Genomic DNA, 22,108 nt, shown 5'->3' on the forward strand with positions numbered 1-22,108 from the left:
CTCTTTACATAATCAAGTCGGGCTATTTCCTGCATAAATCCAGGTTTTCTCACATCCCCCCCACCCCCATACACACGCAAACTCACTCTCCTGCTGGTAATAGCTCATCTAAACTGACCACTCTCAGAAAACCTGGATTTGTGCTGGAAATGGCCCACCTGATGATCACTTTAGATAAGCTATTACCAGCAGGACAGTGGGGTGGGAGGAGGTATTGTTTCATGATCTCTGTGTGTATATAAAGTCTGCTGCAGTTTCCACGGTATACATCTGATGAAGTGAGCTGTAGCTCACGAAAGCTCATGCTCAAATAAATTGGTTAGTCTCTAAGGTGCTACAAGTACTCCTTTTCTTTTTGCGAATACAGACTAACACGGCTGTTACTCTGAAACCTTTAGTTTTACAGAGAGCACAGAAATGGAGTGACATTGTGGTTAAATATAATGAATTTTTCAGGATAACAAACGTGCTCAGGCAAATCAGTGGGACAAATACTGCTGTTAGTTACACTTGTACAATTCATGTAAAATATCAAACCATTCCCATGTATAAAACCACAAAGAGACAGATTGTAACATTTAGCCTCAGCCTTAAATGGAGTGATATGAAACTGCCCCAGTCCAGAGACACTCTGTAAGGGATTGTGTCTCTGACAGCCTTAAATGGAAACAGGCAATGTGCTTTCCTCCCCATGCCCAGCCAGCTCCATAGTATGGAGTAGGAACTAGGCTATGGCTCTGCCTCTTCTTCCCCACCTGCTCTGGAATGATTTATGCCCCTGGTGAGCCCAACAGAGGGACTGAAATTGTCCATGGCCCAGGTGTGATATAGATAAATAGGAGAAGAAGTCTCCTTGTGCCCTCCCATTTACATACACATATACATGCTAAGGACAACTTGGCTGACAAGTTAGGTTATTACAATCTTGGAGGGTCTACCAGTACTTCTTGTTTGATGTTATCTGCCTTTCTGATAGTCATCTCCTTAGGGCAGTGGTTGTGTCTTTATTTGTGGCTTGTACAGCATCTTGCACGCTATCAGCAGATACAATATTCTACTTTAGCTCCATTATATTTCAGTAAGATTGCATGGTTGTAAACGAGATCAGAAGCTGGCCCAGCAATTATTGTAGCATCTATACTGGCATTGACCTATGTATTAGAAAGACATTGTCCTCTAAGAGGTAATATTCCCTTCTCTGTCCAGTCATTTACAAAGCTGTGAGCCTCCCAAATCACTGTTCTTTTATGTGCCAAAATTCCACTGGAACGTTGTGTCAACCAAGCACAGCGGGGCAGGAGGGTATGGTCAAGAGCTGGTACCTATCTCTCTCCCCAGGAGACAGGTCCTTGGGAGCCAGTTCTCTCTCTCTCCAGCTGAGCTGCAGCTCCTCCCGGCAGCAGCAGCTGCTCTCCCTGCCCTCCTGGTGGGGAGGTTGATTGCAGTTACTCCTGTAACTGGACTTTTAGTGTCAGGACACTGCCAGGTCTGCTTTTTCACTGGACTTTCCAGTTGAAAACTGGATAGGCTGGCAACCATAATGGGCCCCTTCCGAGTGTAGGCCTGGTGCAATGGCACCATTGGCACCATTGTAAACCCAGTACTGGATGCAAGGGTTGACTTGTCCTGATTGGCTAAGCCTGACTCTTACGAACAGAAGACAAAAAGAGAAAGATAGAGAAGAGACAGAAGCAATAAGTTTTGTGGGGAAACTGACCCACTATGGAAGCAGTAATAGTAGAACATTAGGTTCCAATTTTAGGAGTTGCTTAAGATAAAGCCATGGAAATAATGATAATGTCTGGTTCCCCTCCTTCCATCTGGTCTGTGGAGAACATCTTACAGGATCAGGAAAAATAAAATGTAGTGGTGTCTCTGAGTCCCAGCATGGGTTGGTGATGATGAAGGCCAAGATGACAGTGATCCTTGTTAATGCGTCCTCCAGGCATAAACCAGTTGCCAAGTACTCCCCAGAAAGGGAGTGTACAAAAGGGATGGCAACCTTGTCCCATCCAAACTGGCTAATGAAAACAAGCGTCTGATGGTCCACATATGCACACTTTCTTTGATCTTGCATTTGGGCCTGTTGCTATAACAATTCTGTAATCCTGAAAATCCTTTATCAGCAGTTCTTTTAGTTCAGAAAAATTCAGTTTACACTGTTCTTTGACTTCTTTCTGTGCTTCTTTCCGCAACAACTTTACATAACATGTGTATAGCTAAAATGGTCTTTCTACCACCTTTTACCCACTTTGGATAATTTAAGGCTTCAAGCCTGATGTAGTTCCAATCTATAAAATTAAGACTGGGATTCGGGCAGCACTTTGGGAAATGGGCTGCTTATTGCAGAATTATAGCTAGGAGGTGACAGGGCAGCAAGAGAAGTATAATAGCACAGTCCATCAGCAGGGCTAGCTAGACAGGGGACATTTCAGGTCTCAAGGTATGGATGAGAAAATGATGTAAAGAGGAGGGATTTACATTTATTAGACACAAGAAGTCTGTTGGGGGAAGGTGGAACCTATATAAATATAAAATAGATGTTTCACCTTTAAGAACCTTTCCTTTTAACAAACACTAAGATAAGGAATAAATAAAGTAAGAAAGAGGTACTCTACTTTGCATCTTTTGGTATTGGTAAACTCAGTAACTAGCCATACCTGTATTAACTTCATTCAGAGAACATTTACTATATATATACACACACACATCTACTACCTAGTCCTCTGCATGGAATCTCTCCTTTTCTTCTAAACAACTTCAAGCTGAATTTTCAAAATATAAGCACCTTAATAGGATATTCAAGTCCCACATTTGGATATTCATATTGGGCCTTATATGCATAAAACAAGAATTTATGTGCTGAAATGCTGATCTGAGCATCCAAATGTAGGATTTCGAATTCTTATTAAGGCATTTAGAATTGAAATTTGGGCTTCCCAATACCATCTTGTCATCTTTAATGGTTCACTGCATCTTGGCTCACTTGACTCATATAGTTTTATATGGTCCAATTATAGAAATTATAGAAATGGCATTCTTGTCAAAGTATAAAATCAATATCCACCTTTACTCAAATACATATTGTGAAGTTAATGTGCTGAACTGTGTGTCTTAATCAATGGATAAAACAATTCATAATATTCTAAGTATGTAAAGTAAGTAAAGTACAGTACATGCTGTGCCATAATTTGTTTTTTTGTAATGGTTGAAGCTATAGTAAAGAACAGTATTATCAGACGCATAGATAAACATGATGTTGGGAGTCAACATGGCTATTATAAAAGGAAATCATGCCTCACTCATCTATTAGAATTCTTTGAGAGTGCCAACAAGCATGTGGACAAGGCAGGAGTGTTGGAAGCTCTCTAAAAGTGCGGAGATGACTAACGCTTGAACTGTAGCCTGATCTGCCCCTCCCACGTGAGGCTCCATTCCACCTCTTCCCTTGCGCCCCCATCCCTGCTCCACCGAGGCCCCGCCCCCACTCTGCCTCTTCCTCTGAGACCCTGCCCTCACTGCGCCTCTTCTCCCGAGGCTCTGCACACTGCTTGCTCCTCTCCGCACCCTTGCCCCCCATCACTTGCCCTTAAGGCAGGAAAAAAGTTATGGAGCCATGGCCACTTCCTCCCTCCCACCCCATTCCAGCGCCCCTCAATATATTGCCAGTCAATATAGTGTACTTGGACTTTCAGAAAGCCCTTGACAAGGTCCCTCACCAAAGGTACTTAAGCAAAGTAAGCAGTCATGGGATAAGAGGGAATGTCCTCTCATGGATCAGTAACTAGTAAAAAGATAGGAAACAAAGGGTAGGAATTAGGGCTGTCAAGCAATTAAAAAAATTAATCGCAATTAATCACGATTAATCGTGCTGTGAAACAGTAATAGAATACTATTTACTTAAATATTTTGGATGTTTTCCACATTTTCAAATATATTGATTTCAATTACAATACAGAATGCAAAGTTTACAGTGCTCACTTTATATTTTTTTTATTATAAATATTTGGACTGTAAAAATAAAAGTAATAGTATTTTTCAATTCACTTAATACAAGTACTGTAGTGCAATCTCTTTATCATGAAAGTTGAACTTACAACTTATGTACAAAAAATAACTGCATTCAAAAATAAAACAACGAAAAACTTTAGAGCCTACAAATCCACTCAGTCCTACTTCTTGTTCAGCCAATCACAGACAAACAAGTTTGTTTACATTTGAAGGTGATAATGCTTCCCGCTTCTTGTTTACAATGTCACCTGAAAGTGAGAATAGGCATTCGCATGGCATTGTTGTAGCCGGTGTTGCAAAATATTTACATGCCAGATGCGCTAAAGATTCATATGTCTCTTGATGCTTCAACCACCATTCCAGAGGACATGCGTCCATTCTGATGATGGGTTCTGCTCAATGATCCAAAGCAGTGCAGACCAATGTATGTTCATTTTCATCATCTGAGTCAGATGCCACCAGCAGAAGGTTGATTTTCTTTTTCGGTGGTTTGGGTTCTGTAGTTTCCGCAACGGAGTGTTGCTCTTTTAAGACTTCTAAAAGCATGCTTCACACCCCGTCCCGATCAGATTTTGGAAGGCACTTCAGATTCTTAAATCTTGGGTTGAAAGCTGTAGTTATCTTTAGAAATCTCACATTAGGATACCTTCTTTGTGTTTTGTCAAATCTGCAGTGAAAGTGTTCTTAAAATGAACAACATGATGGGTCATCATCCGAGACTGATATAACATGAAATATATGGCAGGATGCAGGTAAAACACACAGCAGCAAACATACAATTCTCCCCCAAGTAGTTCAGTCACAAATTTAATTAACACATTTTTTAACAAGTTTCATCAGCATAGAAGCATGTCCTCTGGAACAGTGGCCAAAGTATGAAGGGGCATATGTTTAGCATATCTGGCACGTAAATACCTTGCAATGCTGGCTACAAAAGTCCCATGTGAACATCTGTCTTCACTTTCAGGTGACATTGTAAATAAGAAGTGGGAAGCATTATCTGCCATAAATGTAAACAAACTTGTTTCTCATAGTGATTGGCTGAACAAGAAGTAGGACTGAGTGGACTTGTAGGCTCTAAAGTTTTACATTGTTTTATTTTTTAATGCAGTTTTTTTTGTACATAATTCTACACTTGTAAGTTCAACTTTCATGATAAAGAGATTGCACTACAGTACTTGTATTAGGTGAATTAAAAATACTATTTCTTTTGTCATTTTTACAGTGCAAATATTTGTAATAAAAATAATATAAAGTGAGTACTGTACACTTTGTATTCTGTGTTGTAATTTAAATCAATATATTTGAAAACGTAGAAAAAATATTTAATAAATTTCAATTGGTATTCTATTGTTTAACAGTGCGATTAAAACTGTGATTAATCGCAATTAATTTTTTTGAGTTAATCTGGTGAGTTAACTGCAATTAATAGACAGCCTAGTAGGAATAAATTTAGAGAGTTAAATAGCGAGGTCCCCCAAGGGTCTGTATGGAGACCTGTCCTGTTCAACATATTCATAAATGATCTGTAAAAGGGGATGAACATGGGAAACTGTGAAGGCCTAAAGTATAACTGGGTTTCAAAAAGAATTAGATAAGTTCATGGAGGATAGATCCATCAGTGGCTATTAGCCAAGATGTTAAGAGACACAACCGTATTCTCCAGGTGTCCCTAAGGCTTCAACTGCCAGAAGCTGGGACAGGATGACAGGGGATGGATCACTCAAAATTACCCTGTTCTGTTCATACCCTCTGAAGTATCTGGCACTGGTCACTGTTAGAGACGGAATACTGAGTTAGATGGACCATTGGTCTGACCTAGCATGGCTGTTCTTATGTACTTAATATATTATTTTCTATGAGTTTTCAATGAAAAATTACCATTAGAGTGTGTTTTAACCCCAAAAATTGACTTTGTGGGGTTATATACTTATTGACTCTCAGTGATTTCAAACCAAAGTTGCTCAGTTTATAAGTACCGTAAAGCTGTTTGTTTGTTTTTTCTCCTAATTGTCAGTCCTACAAATTCAGCATCAAATCTAAAAGTCAAAGCTGGCTTGCACATAGTCAACCATAAAGGCTTTGCAACTGGAAGTTATTTAACAATTTTATTGACCTATTACCTGGGAATAGAATAGTTCTGCAAGTCTAACAGGAGTAAAAAGTAATAAAAACTGATTTTAGTTCACAAAGGAAGCAGATCTGACTCTGAATTACACAAGAACAGGTCTATTTAATAAAAAGAGCCCATTTTTAAAAGAAAATGTTTAGAATAGAAGTACAATTTAAAATCTTTGTGTTCTGCTTTTCAGACGCATATAATTCTGTGCTGGTAACTAATTTACTATTGATGAGGTGTGGTCCTATTTGTCCTTTTTGTTGACAGCATGCAAGACAACAGTTTAGAATCTTCCACTTCAATATCTCAACTTCTGAGAGAGAGTTATTTAGCTGAAACCAGACATCAAGGGAACAGTGAAAGAAGTAGATCAGAAGCATCTCCACACACTTTCCATTATGGCAGTACTTCTGGGGCTTCAGAGGAAGTAGATGGCCAAGATGACCTTCCAGATCTCTCTGCCTTTTTGAGCCAAGAAGAATTAGATGAAAGTGTAAATCTGGCAAGACAAGCAATTGATCAAGATCCACTTGAAAAACAGGATGAGCAACAGACATATGTACATTATAGCTCTGATCAAGTGAAAAACTGTGGAAAAACAGTTTCAAACAAACAAGTGCCCCAGTCCACAGTTTTGCCAACTTCAGACAATGGTCTCCACTCAAACTTTTGCCTGGATCATGTCACAGAAACAAAAGGTTTCAAAGAGAGCACTCAGGATCTAAAGAAACAACAGTTTGGTTCTGAAGCAGAATCCAAAAAGGAATTCCTAAACAAGGCAGCAGATTTTATTGAGGAGCTTTCTTCACTTTTCAAAGCACATAATTCTAAAAGAATAAGACCTAAAACGTGCAAAAACTACAGGAGCAAACTTGAATCTAAAAATAAGGCTGCTCAAGAAGGTAGCCCTAGTTTCCCAAAGCTGTCAGAAAAGAGAGAACGACCTTCTATTCCAGTACCTCAAGACTTGGATAATAAAGCAGAGCATATACTTGAAAAAACAAATGATCAACAGGAGGAAAACTTGGAAGCTATAAATCAATTAGAAAGTACAGACTTAAGAACAGAGGCAGCACCCACATCTTTATATTTTGAGGAGCCCATCGGACAGCCACCACGCTTTACACAAAAACTGAAAAGCAGAGAAGTTCCTGAAGGAACCAAAGTGCAGTTGGACTGCATTGTGGTAGGAATTCCAGCACCTGAAGTCAGGTAAACATATTCAACTTTTGCCATTTTGCATTTCTGTAATGGCAGGTGGATGTGTTACACCTCTAAGATGGTTTTGTGTATATGTTTTAAAAGTTTGTAGCAGAAATTCTTTGATCTTGGTTATTAACATTAATTAGGAAAAACAATTGCTTTCTTTAAATCATCCAGAGGGTTGTTGCTGTTTAAACTTAAGACATTTAGGGGGCATGCTTTTTCTCTGAATTGTAGAGGAGATACCTGTTAAGAGCTACACTTCTGTAATTAGAAAATGTGTTATCTCCTTTCTGAGAAAGATTTGTTCTTTTTATGGGAACTGAGTGATTAATCAAAGTGAACCAGGTGAAAATAGCTATGTGCATGATTCTTGTTGCTATAGTTTGAATGCATTTGGGTTGAGTAAGTACAGGATTGTATGACCAAGAGATTTTCACTAATAAATGCATAATATAAATGATGAGAGATTAAAAATCCCCTCTTCAGTTATTACACTCGGAGCCAGGAATTCCTTAATTCTAATACAGGGTCTGACAAGGATTCCCTCTGTAGCCTTGGGAAAGTCACGTAACCTTAGAGTCTTCAACTGTGAAATGCTTTAACTAATCACTGTTTGTTACTCATGTGGTTGAACAGCTAAACCATGTGGTATAGTTTCTGCCTACATCTCAGGGGAATGTCAAGGATTAATTAGGTAATATTTGTAAAGACCTTTGGTGATGAAAGGCACTATAAAAGTGCTAAACATTATATGCCAGGGACACAGATTGGGAAATAGTTTATTAAAATTTTCACTTTTACCTTCAAATTCTCAGATTTTATTAGTGTTTCTCAACCTAAACTTGTTTAAAGATAGCCCATAGACTAAATGTTCTCAGTCACCAGGGTGCAACCCCAGTGACTGCAATGAGGATGCATCACAGTGACTGAAAGGAGAATTCAACCTATCCTCTAACGAAAAGTCATGCTATTTACTTTTATTTCCCAATTAATATTGACAGTATCTTAAATAGCCCAATAGCTCAGACAGTCATCTACTATTTTCTTCATAGTTTAGAAGTCCCTTTTAAAATATATTGCAGGGTCTTTCTTGCATCTTCAGAGTCGCCATTCCCAACTAGGTTTATCATTTCTCTCACAAGAATAACAGGCTTCAGCATCAAGTGAAAGACATACCGAGATTTTTGTAGTAAAAAATCTTTGTCTTCCACTCTCCCAGCTTTTTTCCCCAAGAATTGCTACTTCTCAGAAAGAAGCAGTCACGGCAGCACATTCCTGTAATAAGGACAAAGGAATGAGCATCTACAAACAAATGCTTTGGTTTTGGCCACGTTTCAGCTATGAGAAATCCTTCCAAGAAGACAAGAAGTGGGATAGGATACAGAGGGATCTAGACAAATTGGAGGATTGGGCCAAAAGAAATCTGATGAGGTTCAATAAGGATAAGTGCAGGGTCCTGCACTTAGGACGGAAGAACCCAATGCACAGCTACAGACTAGGGACCGAATGGCTAGGCAGTAGTTCTGCGGAAAAGGACCTAGGGGTGACAGTGGACAAGAAGCTGGATATGAGTCAGCAGTGTGCCCTTGTTGCCAAGAAGGCCAATGGCATTTTGGGATGTATAAGTAGGGGCATAGCGAGCAGATCGAGGGACGTGATCATCGCCCTCTATTCGACATTGGTGAGGCCTCATCTGGAGTACTGTGTCCAGTTTTGGGCCCCACACTACAAGAAGGATGTGGATAAATTGGAAAGAGTCCAGCGAAGGGCAACAAAAATGATTAGGGGTCTGGAACACATGACTTATGAGGAGAGGCTGAGGGAACTGGGATTGTTTAGTCTGCAGAAGAGAAGAATGAGGGGGGATTTGATAGCTTCTTTCAACTACCTGAGAGGTGGTTCCAGAGAGGATGGTTCTAGACTATTCTCAGTGGTAGAAGAGGACAGGACAAGGAGTAATGGTCTCAAGTTGCAGTGGGGGAGGTTTAGGTTGGATATTAGGAAAAACTTTTTCACTAGGAGGGTGGTGAAACACTGGAATGCGTTACCTAGGGAGGTGGTAGAATCTCCTTCCTTAGAAGTTTTTAAGGTCAGGCTTGACAAAGCCCTGGCTGGGATGATTTTATTGGGGATTGGTCCTGCTTTTGAGCAGGGGGTTGGACTAGATGACCTCCTGAGGTCCCTTCCAACCCTGATATTCTATGATTCTATGATTCTAAGTCCCGAAATGTATGGGGCTCCACTCTTATCTGACACTGCCAGATCATTTTTATTCTTGGTGAGCCTAGCTTCTGAACCCCCAACCAGGTCACAACCCATGGTGCCACAAAGAATTTCTTGCTAAGTTTCTCAATAGCAATAATGTGCCCTTCCTCCACAGGAACTGATTGTTATTAATAGAGGAGGTAGGGGTATATTATTTCTAGGCTGAAATCAAAGGGAAGCATCTTAATGGGTAGCAATGTGCATTCCAGTATGTTTCCTGCCCAAACTCACTGCTCTGATTAACAGTTTCCTCTGAGCCTTTCTTTGTACTCCTCTTGTTCAGCCTCCATCATCACAAATGCCAAATTGAATTCAGCTCTTTGTTTGGTAGAAGAGAAAGAGGATGAAAGAAGATAGTAGTGTAAGGGAGTTGATTTTCCTGAAGAGACTAGAGGGGAAACATTGCCAAGTCCTAGATACAAATTCCCTACTTTGAAGAAATCTCTAACTTCTCAGATTCCAAAGACTCCAGGGCTGACTTGTCCAGGCACTTTGCCTTCAAGGATCTTTCCTATAATACATTTTAAAAAATTCCACAAGACCCACACTGACTCACACTGGGAGCCAGACAAGTGGGTCCTATGAGATGTAACTTTGTGAGAATGAGTGAGAGCATTATGTGGTATTTTGTGCTGCTTGATTGCATTGGTCTATATTATACATTTCCATATACAATGATCCTGACTCACTCATAGTCATTAGTTCCAGGAAAAATAAAATCCGAAAATAATTTACTTGTGGACCAACTTCCAATGAGCTACGGGGACTTGAGCATACAACTCACTAAAAATATTGGGTATCTTTGGCCTGGTGTATAGAGCTGTCAATGACAGTAAAGAAGGTATCTTGTTGCCTGTAGATGCTGAAATGTGTTGATCATGGATTAGAAAAAGTATTGGAGATCAGCCTACTTTGAGGGTAGCACTTTTTAAGAAGGTGTGTGGTTGGTTAATGTAATGGCTGAGAAGTTATGCAAGGAGGAGACAGCTATATTCTAATAGCCAAGAAAGACAGATACAAAAAAGTCAGCAGCCTCTGGAAAGCAGGAATTTATCACCAGTTCATGAAGCAGAACTTAATGCGGGGTTCATGGAATGCTTGTCCCTTCCCCTAACCTTGCAGAAGCCCCTCTCTGAATGCTCAATTGCTTTAATAGTCTGTGGTTAGAGAAGGGCAATGGCTTCTCTCCAAATCATAATTCACCCCCCTCCCCCCCACCACTCCTAGGCCTGTAGGACATTCTGGCACAAGTTAATACGAGAGTGTGTCAGTAGTAACTCGTGGAAGGTAGCCTGAGGAATGAGGGCATGGATTGTCATGTTGGATGTGACAGCATGGCTTCTGATGGAGTATTTGAGTGGCAGAAAGGTAATTTGTTTCTATGGTACAACCTGGGTCTTAAAAATATACCCCTACAAAGACTATTTCAAAAACTGTGTAGAAGAGATGGTTCAAACTACAACCTCTAGTCTGAGGTTTGGATACAAGCTATTGCCTGGAACCTATAATTCCTAAATCCAAATACCAAATTTGAATGAATTTGAATTGAAGGAAGTTTTGATTTGGACTTTGAAACTCCAGGTTTAGAAGTGCTTAGTTCCATCATGTTGGTTTGATCTATTAGAGTTATTCTGACCTCATTTACACTGGTGTAAATCTGAATAACTCCACTGATGTCAAAAAAGAATGATTGTCAACACAAAATGTTGTTTAAACAGGTTCCTTTTTTGATTCATAAACCTGTGTTAAGATAGTATTAAGAAAGAATAGAAACTAACTTTATCATTTGACATTCGGTTCACATTGCTGGTATCAGCCATCTTGACAGAATGTACTGGCCTTCTGCACACAAAGTGGTGGAATAGATGACCTAGAGAAGAATGCCTAAAAGGAACACAGTATCATGGGTTGTCTGCAGCTACAATTTTGATTTATGTTTTTGCTGGGCTTCAAAGCAAATGATAGTGATCCTTCTTTTTCCAAGAGTGCATTTACTTTTTGTAGCCACTATCTGAGGTAAATGTCAATTAACTTTTAGCAGATACTGGGATTGCAATGTGGGTTTTGTTATTACTGATTTACTTTTCACATGTTAGCTTGTCATTACTGCTGCTGAACAAGCACTTTTCTAAACAAGTAATTTAAATCCAAAATGTTATCATGATTTCAGTGCTTCTAAATCAACGAGTTTCAGTACTGTAGAGAGATGGGTGCAAAGAATTTCCATCAGAGACAGATGGATTAATAGGAATAACTGCCACCAAATGGTCAATAGTAGCAAGAAATCAGACAGTCTAGTTCTTCTGACTCAATGGCAAGATGGAAGAAGTCAGAGGTTTGAGATAAAATATCCTGATTATCATATTAGAGGCTGGAGTCTTGAACTGAACCTCTCATCCCTGAGACTGCCTGAATGATTTGAGGGGTGGGAACTGGAAGTTTCCTAAGGGATCTGATTGGAAATAGTAATGTAGGGAGGGGACACTGTCTACTCTATGACCACTAGACCTGATTGAACTATTCATTATGCATATGATTCAATGTTAATTTAGCCACTTATTTGCCTAATGAATTATTCATACAGTGATGATTTTCTTTAAATATATTTCTCATTTGTAAATTTTTGCTGAATAATTAGAAAAATAACTTTCAGACTATAAGAGACAAGATGAGTGAAACAGACAAGCTTTCAGACCTGAAGAAGAGCTCTGTGTCTCTTGTCTCTCTCACCAACAGAAGTCCATCCAAAAAGAGATATTACCTCACTCACCTTATCTCTCTAATATCCTGGGACCAACACAGCAATAACACTCCAAACTTTCAGACTGAGTTGTTCATAAACTGTTCACTTTGACTATTCATTGTTTCCATTGTGTGATGGAACAGCTAAGATACATGATATAATTTCTGCTTTGATTGGCTGACGAAAACTCTTTTTAAAGGATGAATAATGAATAGTAATTAACATACTTCAGTATGAATTTTCAGACAAATAATCATTTGTGCTAAAATTTGCCAAACTTTAGGATTCACAGATATTTTCACAAATGCCCAGCAGTTGTCTGAACACCTATTCATAATAAATAATACAACTTCACGAACCGTAGCAAACCAAACTTGGCATTTTTGTTTGCAAAAGTGTCCATTAATTTTTAGAAAACTATTTGACCAGCTCTGGTGAGAACACTTAAAGCATGTTATTATAGCAACAATGAGGTATCAGGGAGACAACTTTGACCCCAGAAAATGTATACAAATCAAATATGAGTTATTTGATGGCAACAGAATTCATTTGTAAATTTCCCTCTAAACCCAAACACAAAATTCCCTTATTTAGCTCAGCTTTTATATCTCCAGAACCATCTGAGACATCAATAAAAATCATTCTTTTAAAATTACATTTGTACAGCAGTATTCCGTATCCACTTGTTGTGTCTATAGTGTTCTCTGAAATACTGCTATTTGAGATGGGAATATGGCAAAGAGCATTACAGAACTCCCAGTGTGCTGTAGTAAGGGCCATACAACCAGTTAGTATGCAACAAGGTCGTGCACTGCAGATTCACATCCTGGCTCGCTGTACGCTAACTCATTGTGTAGACAGGCTCCTTGTCTCAGGTGTGAGTCGCTTTGGAACATATCTCTCTTATTTTTTAATGGTATTGATATACTGCCATGTATTTGTACCTGATTTGACAGTGCCACACTGTATGTGGTTAATTCCATGTGCAGTGACTTGTTCATGTGCTTGTGGTTATAAGTTTCAGTTACTATATGTGGAAATAGAGTGCAATGTGATGAAAACCTAGGCTTTGCTGCAGTGTCATTTCTCCTTTCCATTTTCAAGTTTTACACTTGTATAACATGAAACTGTTTCAGAATAGCAGCCGTGTTAGTCTGTATTCGCAAAAAGAAAAGGAGTACTTGTGGCACCTTAGAAACTAACAAATTTATTTGAGCACAAGCTTTCGTGAGCTACAGCTCATTGTTTCAGAGTAACAGCCGTGTGCCACAAGTACTCCAGCTCACTGTTTGTTTACTTCAAGAAAAAGGGTTAATAATCCAGTTACTCCCTGTAAATGATCAAGTTTCTTTACACTCTGTTTGTTCAGCACTTGACTTACTGTTTGTAAAAGTGGCATTGTAAGAATATTTTGTACTTGTTATAAGGAAGGACTTAACTGATATTTTTAACATAAGAACATAAGAATGGCCATATTGGCTCAGACCAGTATCCTGTCTACCGACAGCGGCCAACACCAGGTGCCCCAGAGGGAGCAAACCTAACAGGCAAGGATCAAGTGATCTCTCTCCTGCCATCCACCTCCACCCTCTGACAAACAGAGGCCAGGGACACCATTCCTTATCCATCCTGACAAATAGCCATTAATGGACTTGACCTCCATGAATTTATCCAGCTCTCTTTCAAACCCTGTTATAATCCTCGCCTTCACAACCTCCTCAGGCAAGGAATTCCACAGGTTGACTGTGCGCTGTGTGAAGAAGAACTTCCTTTTATTTGTTTTAAACCTGCTGCCCATTAATTTCATTTGGTGGCCCCCAGTTCTTATATTATGGGAACAAGTAACTAAGGTTTCCTTATTCACTTTCTCCACACCACTCATGATTTTATATACCTCTATCATATCCCCGCTTAGTCTCCTCTTTTCCAAGCTGAAAATCCTAACCTCTTTAATCTCTCCTCATATGGGACCCGTTCCAAACCCCTAATCATTTTAGTTGCCCTTCTCTGAACCTTTTCTAATGCCAGTATATCTTTTTTGAGATGAGGAGACCACATCTGTACGCAGTATTCAAGATGTGGGCATACCATGGATTTGTATATGTTGTATATAGATACACTTATATATATAAATATATATATATGTGTATTTATAGATACACACGTTATATATAGATACACTTACATAGATAAGTTGTATATAGATACATTTTTGTATCTATATTTTAATGTTGCATTTATAATATTGTAATTTTTCTTTCTAAATGAGAACTCTTACACTTAGTGGATGTAACATAGAGACTTGCAAAATTAAATTAAATAATTTACTGTATTTTAATGCTAATTATGTAACTGTAATTACTAAAAATTACAAACTACAGAACTGGCCAAACCAATCCCACTCAGTGTCTTCTGCAGGAGTTCTCTCTGAAACTTGGACAACAGCCATCCAGGGACAGGAAAGCCATTTTTAAGGTGTAACACAGAGCCCCTTTGTGGATCATCATCCATAAGGAATGAACCCAAGACCTCAGGATATAAAAGTGTGAGCCTCTACTGCCTGAGCTAAAAGATCCTGCTCTGTCAACCAAGGCTGCAGCAGACCTATCAACCTATACCTGTAGCCCAGCAACCACCATTAGAGGGGGACCAAGCACCACATTGAATGGGTGGAGGTCAGATGATGTTACAGAGATAAGAAGTTTAGATACTAGGTGAAATACAAAAAGAGCAGAAGTCCATGATTGGAATTTGGATATGTCTGACATTCATAAGTCAAATTGAAAAATAAAACACTATGGAACGAATACAATGGTAATGTAAATAGTAGTGTAAATCATGTTGGGTGGAACTGGGCCAGAAAACAGGTGTAAATGGTGAAGTAGTGTAATCTACCAATTGGGCAAGTATTTGTGGGTAATCAGTGAGGGACAGAAAGAGGGGTGGCACAAGAAGCTGATTTAAAATAGTGGTAAGTGAGCCTCTGAAGATTTGATTGTTTTGATTTGGATACTTATCCGGACCCATCCAAACCTTTGAGGCAACCAGGGCTTAATGTAAAGATGGTTGTGTGTAAAATGTAGTGTAAATAAGCCCACAGGTGGCAAATGAGGCAATGCCAAATGCCTCAGGAAGATTTAAGAAATTAAGCACATCACTAGGTGAAGTTGGTTAAGCTTATATACAAAGACGTTTCAATGTATCCAAACTTTATCCCTTTTATTTTATATCAGTTTTATGCAATGCCATAAAAAAAGGAAAAATCAAAGAATGACAACACAAAATCTGGGTATACTGACCCCAAAACTGAGTTCACAGCTAGAGAGAAACACTTAGCTTATTATTATTTAACATTTATGTTGAGGTAGCACCTAGAGGCCACCGAAGATCCAGCTTCATTGTACAAGGCATTGCATGAACACATAGAAAACAACTGCCTTGCTCCAAAGCATGTATAGTTTAAAAAGTTAATTTGAATTACAATTTAACCCCTGCTCCCAAAAAACTCTGAAACAATGAGTCACATTTACTTTAGCTACAGGTCAGATATACAATAGGTATTTGGGGTGAGGACCATTAAATTATTTTCATGGAGCTAAAGATTGTGAGGACTTCTCTCCATGCTTCCTTCTGCATCTCTCTTTTTTTTTTAATTACTAAAGTAGTAGGTATAACATACATCCTTCGTATTGGTGGCAGATGGCCCCTCCTTATCCGCTCAGGCTAAGAGAGGTCTAAATTTTTTCCAAACTGTTTGGCTCCTCTCTGATAAGTTAATTTTACTTATGAATCACATTGCATGATTTGGCACACACAACCATTCTGTAAGTGTCATGAGGATTTGAAGTGCTATAAACAGGCTGCATGTCATGAAATTTCTATGAGAGCACTCTCTAACATACACACAGATAGCTAAAAAAGGTTCATTTGAGCACTGCTTTGTTTAAGAAAATAGATCTGTGACTGATTAATTTGTAGTTAAATTTAAAAGTCATATAATCTCCATTAAGTTGAAAAATATTTCTGAGTTTAATAAAAACTCATTTATTGGTTTTTATCTCTTTAAGCCATGGGGCCAAACTTGTCTTTGATATAACTCCATTCAAGTCAGTGGAGTTATGCCAGAGATGAATTTGGCCATAAGTGTTTGATGCTGGTCGGGCTTCATGTGAATCTGACTTGTGTAGTGGAACTATCACCACAATTTGTGGCAGGAATAAAATGTCAGTGACAGAGAGTATTGATACTTTAGTCACGCCACGTATCTCAGTGTCAGTACTCCTTTTATAACTAACATTTCATTGCTGCCATGGACAGTATTTCAATGGTAAGAATAAAATGTTCATTAATAAGGATTATATCACAATCTGACATTTTATATGATGGATGAAAAATCCTACTAAAACATTTCCTAAAATGTTATTTTACAATTTGTGGTAGTGAGGAGAGGACTATTGGTGTAAAAACATACCTTTTATTTATAAAAATTACAAGGGCATATTGTACTCTTGATCTCTTTGGGTTTTGTTTCTGTAATCTCAAAATAATTAGTGTACGAACTTTAAGTAAGATGGAAGTAGTGATTAAAAATATACTTCTTGGGAAAACTGAGCCTATGTCTGAAGCATAAGTTGAAGTTTACTTTACTAATTTATGCTGCTCATTTTGAAGGGATGAGAGAAATAGTAACTTCAGAGGAAAGAACAGCAGTTACTGAGTTATACATTGTCATCTGTAGTGCTCTGTAACAGAAGACTGCATTCATGCAAGTTAATAGGAAGAAATGGTTTACATGAAAATACACTTGACAAACAATGGAATGAAGAATAGATTCCGACCTACCCCAATAGAATTTTATTCAAAAAGTTGATCAGAAGGAGCACATATAGCCTTTCCATTTTAGTGTTTCTTGCTTTGTCTGTGCTTTGTCATACACAAACACACACACAGAGCAAAGAACCATATAATCTTACTGTAGCCAGTAGAATAGCTCTAGTACTAGGCTGCCCAATCAGTCCTTTAAAAGAGAGGCTTCTTTTGAAGCTTCTTTATTTTCAGTCCCGTGCCTTTGTCTTTTTATACTAATTTTGAAGATTTGTCTCTTTGGCCATTTTGGAAATTTTCTATAGTCCGTTTGGCTTTTTAAGGAATGTGTGACTGTCTCTGCTCCTTTTATAATAACGATTGCAGATAATGGTATTTTGTAAACTTCTGACTGAGCTCCTCACTACTGAATTTGGCTTCCAATAACAGAGTTTTTAAGAAGTGTTTTGAAACATATTTAACAAGGTCCATGAAGCTTAGAGGCAGCATCAGTGGTTGCTATGAAGTACAGTATATTGGATCACAGCTCTGTCCTGGTCAAATTGCTGACTGAAAAAACATGCCAGGGCATCTAATTATGCCCACCCAAGAGTTGAAGACCTAGAAAATGAGCAAAGCAGGACTGGAAGGGATACAGGAATGTGATCCAAGTCTTCCCTAGATGATGACCAATTAAGAGATCAGGGTTGTGAGCATAAAATGTTGCCATTTTCTCAATGGCAAAATTTCACAAAAACAATGTGAATATATTTCACATAAGCAAATCTGTATTTCATCTGTGAAAAATTTAGGAAGTGAAAATTGAGTATATGTCAAAGTTCTCTCTATTCTCAGTCTGTTGTAATAAAATTATGTTACAGGGCTCTTTTCTTTATATATGCTTACATATTTGTCAGTTGTAATTGGTGGTTTTAAATTTGTAAGTACTTATTCATTAAATCAGTTTATAGTGCTTGTTACAGTAGAGGCTAGTAATTTGTGAAAGTGGATAGGTAAAACTGACACTTAAAGGCACAGAACTGATACATACAGTCATTCAGCCTTGAAATCCTACTCTGCGGTTATAAAGGAGTGTCTTTCTAACAGGATGCCAGTGTGGTAGGCAACTGAGTTCACTCTGCAAGGCAGAAACTCCCCTGAAGAATAGACAGAGTTTACAAGTTCCAGGACTGAACACTCAAAGTCAATTAATTGGACAGGTATAGCTCATACTATGTCTTATTCAAAATAATAGGGAATATACCCTGTCCTCACATTAGGCTTTTAGGATTTATGGGGCACAAATAGTAACTAGTTTGCATCTCAGTTATGTAATAAGTATTGAAGTTCCACTTCTTCCTGCGTGCCTATCGTGCTGTGTTTGTTACAGAGCTCCCTCAGGCCTCACTTATCAGTCTGCACATAATTCTGTTAGAGTTCATCTTTCAGTGGTATAGGCTACTTACCCTTCTTTTCTCAGGAAGATCTTCTGGGGATCCAGAGTTTATATACTGTCTGATATACACCCCAAACTGATCTGAAATGCAGTACTTCCAACATTCTAATGCAACTAAAGTGTTAAATGTGAGCAATTTTATTTGTTTAGTCATATTCTTAAAGATCTGAGGTACAAACAAATTCTTTATGATCTGACCCTCATGATGTGTGCTAAGAGACACTGTGCAAGCACAGTATAGTTTATTGTTTGAAAGTCTTTCCTAAAGTTTTCTACAATGAATTTAAATTTGCTGTAATATAGTTTTACTTGCCAGTTCTTTGATAATATTTGCTTGTGCTCAGTGGCTTGTATACAGCTTTTACTTAGTTGAATTATTTCTAGAGCTGGGTGAAGAGTTAAATCATAAGAACAGTTATACTGGGTCAGACAAATGATCCGTCTAGCTCAGTATCCTGTCTTTGACAGTGGCCAGTGCAAGATGCTTCAGAGGGAATGAACAGAACAGGGCAATTTTGCGTGATCCATCCGCTGTCATCCAGTCCCAGCTCTTGGAGGTTTAGGGACATCTGGAGCATGAGCTTGCATCCATGATCATATTAGCTAATAGCCATTGATGGACCTATTCTCCATTATCTTATCTAATTCTTTTTTTAACCCAGTTATACTTTTGGCCTTCACACCATCCCTGGCAATGAATTCCACAGGTTGACTGTGAGTAGTGTGAAAAAGTACTTTCCTTTGGTTTAAACCTGCTGCCTATTAATTTCAGTGTGTGCCCCTGGCTCTTCTGTTATGTGAAAGGGGTAAATGACACTTCTTTATTCACTTTTTCCATGCCATTCATGATTATATAGACCTCAATCAGTAGGGCTCCGTGTCTGTCAAGGAGATCACAGAAGTCAGAGTTTCCGTGACTTCCTGAGACCTCTGTGACTTCTGCAGTGGCTGGTGTGGCTGACCCCAGGGCGTCCCAAGCAGCTGGCCCTGGGGCCAGCAGCTCAGGCAGACCTGGAGACACCACACCAGCTGCTGCTGGAGCAGCTCTGCAGCCAGCCACTCGTGTAGCCCCGCAGTCAGCCTCACCGGCCACTGCTGGAGCAGCCCCAGCTCCGTGGCCAGCCACACCAGCCAATAGGACCTGGGGGCGGTGCCTGCGGGCGAGAGCAGCATGCGGAGCCTCCTGCCCCCCAATCCTCCCCCGACCCCCACCACCTAGGTGCTGGACCTACTGGCCACTTCCGGGGGGCAGCACGGAGCCAGGACAGGCGGGGAGCCTGCCTTAGCCCTGCTGTGCCACTGACCAGGAGCCGCCTGAAGTAAGCCCACGCCCCAACCCCCTGCCTAGCTCTAAGCCCCCCCACACCATGAGCCCCCTCATGAACCCCAAACCTCTCATCCCCTACCCCACCCCAGAGCCCGCACCCCCAGCCAGAGCCCTCAACCCCTCCCACATCCCAACCCCCTGCCTCAACCCGCAGTCCCCTCCCACACACCAAATCCCTCAGCCCTACCCCCCAGCATAGACCCCTCCCCGCACACCAAACCCCTCATCCCTGGTGCCAGTCCAGAGCCCACACCCCGAGCCCAGAGCCCATACCCTCTTCCATGTCCTAACCCCCTGCCTCAACCCACAGCCCTCTCCCACACAACAAATCCCTCAGCCCCACCCCCAGCCTAAACACCCCCATCCTGCACCCCAAACCCCTCATCCCCAGCTCCAGTCTAGAGCCCACACCCCCAGCCCAGAGCCCAAACCCCCTTCCATATCCTAACCCCCACCTCAACCCACAGCCCCCTCCCACACACCAAATCCCTTGGCCCCACCCCCCAAGTTCTGAGCCCCCTCCCACACCCCAATCCCCTCATCCCCGGCCCCGCCCCAGACCCTGCACCCCCAGCCAGAGACCTCACCCCCACCGCACTCCAACCCTCTGCCCCAGCCCTGAGCCCCCTCCCACGCTCCGAACCCCTCAGCCCCGCCCTCACCACATGAATTTTGTTATTGACACATCACCTTCATATTGGTCACATAACAAAATTCATTCTGTGCATGAATGTAAAAAGTTAAAGGGAACATTGATGCCTGAGCAACGGTCCCCTTAGCTTTTTTGACTGCCACTGCACACTAAGTGCATATTTTCAGGGAATTATGTTATTTGACAATCAAATGTATTTGAAAAAAATCAGAATTCACTGAATAATATCCACTGAATACTTTATTCAACCAGTCTTAATTATTTCTTTGAGTTAATTAGAAAAATGGCAGAAAACAGAAAATACAACTATTGCTTGTAAGAAACAGTATTGCATATACGTGGAAACCGTTGGGCTGGATAAACTGGACAGACCTCAAAAGGTTTATAGTTCAGAATTAGTTTAGTTCAAAATCTAAAAACAGATGCTTCTGCACTTTACCCAGAACTTTTAATTCCTGACTTCAATAAACCATAGTACCTTTCCTTCTCCCCACCCTCCATCAATCTGAGTTTTGCTTTGGAGTGAAACCCAGCTGCTTTTTACCTTCCTCCATCTTTCCCTCCACATCATTACAGGGCAGCAGAATGACCTCCTCTCTCCTCCAGCTTGTTTGCGTAAGGGTGAGCTGATTGGTGCTGAGATTGCCTATCTCATGGAGCTGCCTTCTGAGGTGCTGCTTTTCAAACAAAATCTAGACATGCTCCTTTGTTTCCTGCATCTTCTACTGCATTGGCTCTTTGAAATGCTGAAGAGATTTGATATCTCTAAGTGTCTAACGAAATGTTGTGAAATCCCTGTTTTTACATGAGAAATTGGATTTGGGATTTCAGGTTCACACCCAGTGTAATCTGCAGCATCTAAATGAGGGTTAAAAAGCAAATGGAGCAACAGGACCTAGAGAAGAATTTAGGGTCCAGCTGCCTGAATGGCCATCTGCCCCTGAGAAGACTTGTCCATGGAGATGTCTTATAATGTGGAAGAAAGCCTCTTTTCCTTGGGATATAAACATTAACCTTATATATGTAATCATCAAGTGGTCACAAATATGCAGCAACACATGACAATGTAAAGAGTCATGTTAAATTAAATTCCAGTCCTTTTCTTTACTTTGTTCCAAGCTGAACGTGACATTTTATAGGGATGAAGTTTAAGAGAAATTTCTATATCAGGAATTTATACCAGGCAAGTACAGATGGGTCTGAACTAAAACACCAGACCTGAACACTCCCAAACTTTGGATGAGTTCAGATCTGGATCTGAACTTTATGGGTTGGGCCTAGCTGTTCTGGAAAGGCAGATGAGGCGCCACCTCCTTTGGCCCACACAGAGTAACCCATCTTATCTGCTCCCTCTTGGACTTTCATAACTGCATTGATCTTTTTAAAAAGTTGTTAAACACATGTACCAGAAACATGGATACCACAACAAAAAACAAGGAAGAATAACAATCTTTACTACTGTACAGTGATCCAGTCAATCTTTCCAATCCCCAGGCCACACATAACAGATATCAGAAAGGTATTCT

General features: G+C 40.0%; 1 protein-coding gene and 1 long non-coding RNA gene across 2 annotated transcripts in view; one reads left to right on the plus strand and one right to left on the minus strand.

The window, feature by feature from the left end:
- Nucleotides 1-22,108, plus strand: part of MYPN (myopalladin) — a 114,339-nt gene that overhangs the window by 8,633 nt on the left and 83,598 nt on the right. Inside the window, exon 2 of the mRNA XM_075130855.1 lies at nt 6,398-7,342. Within this exon, the coding sequence (XP_074986956.1) occupies nt 6,399-7,342 (944 nt within the window). The 5' untranslated portion in view covers nt 6,398. The remainder of the gene's footprint in view (nt 1-6,397; nt 7,343-22,108) is intronic.
- Nucleotides 1-22,108, minus strand: part of LOC142072793 (uncharacterized) — a 171,048-nt gene that overhangs the window by 6,984 nt on the left and 141,956 nt on the right. The gene's annotated exons all lie outside the window — the stretch shown is intronic.

Source organism: Caretta caretta, chromosome 7 (assembly GCF_965140235.1).
Source record: "Caretta caretta isolate rCarCar2 chromosome 7, rCarCar1.hap1, whole genome shotgun sequence".
NCBI classification, from domain to species: Eukaryota; Metazoa; Chordata; order Testudines; family Cheloniidae; genus Caretta; species Caretta caretta.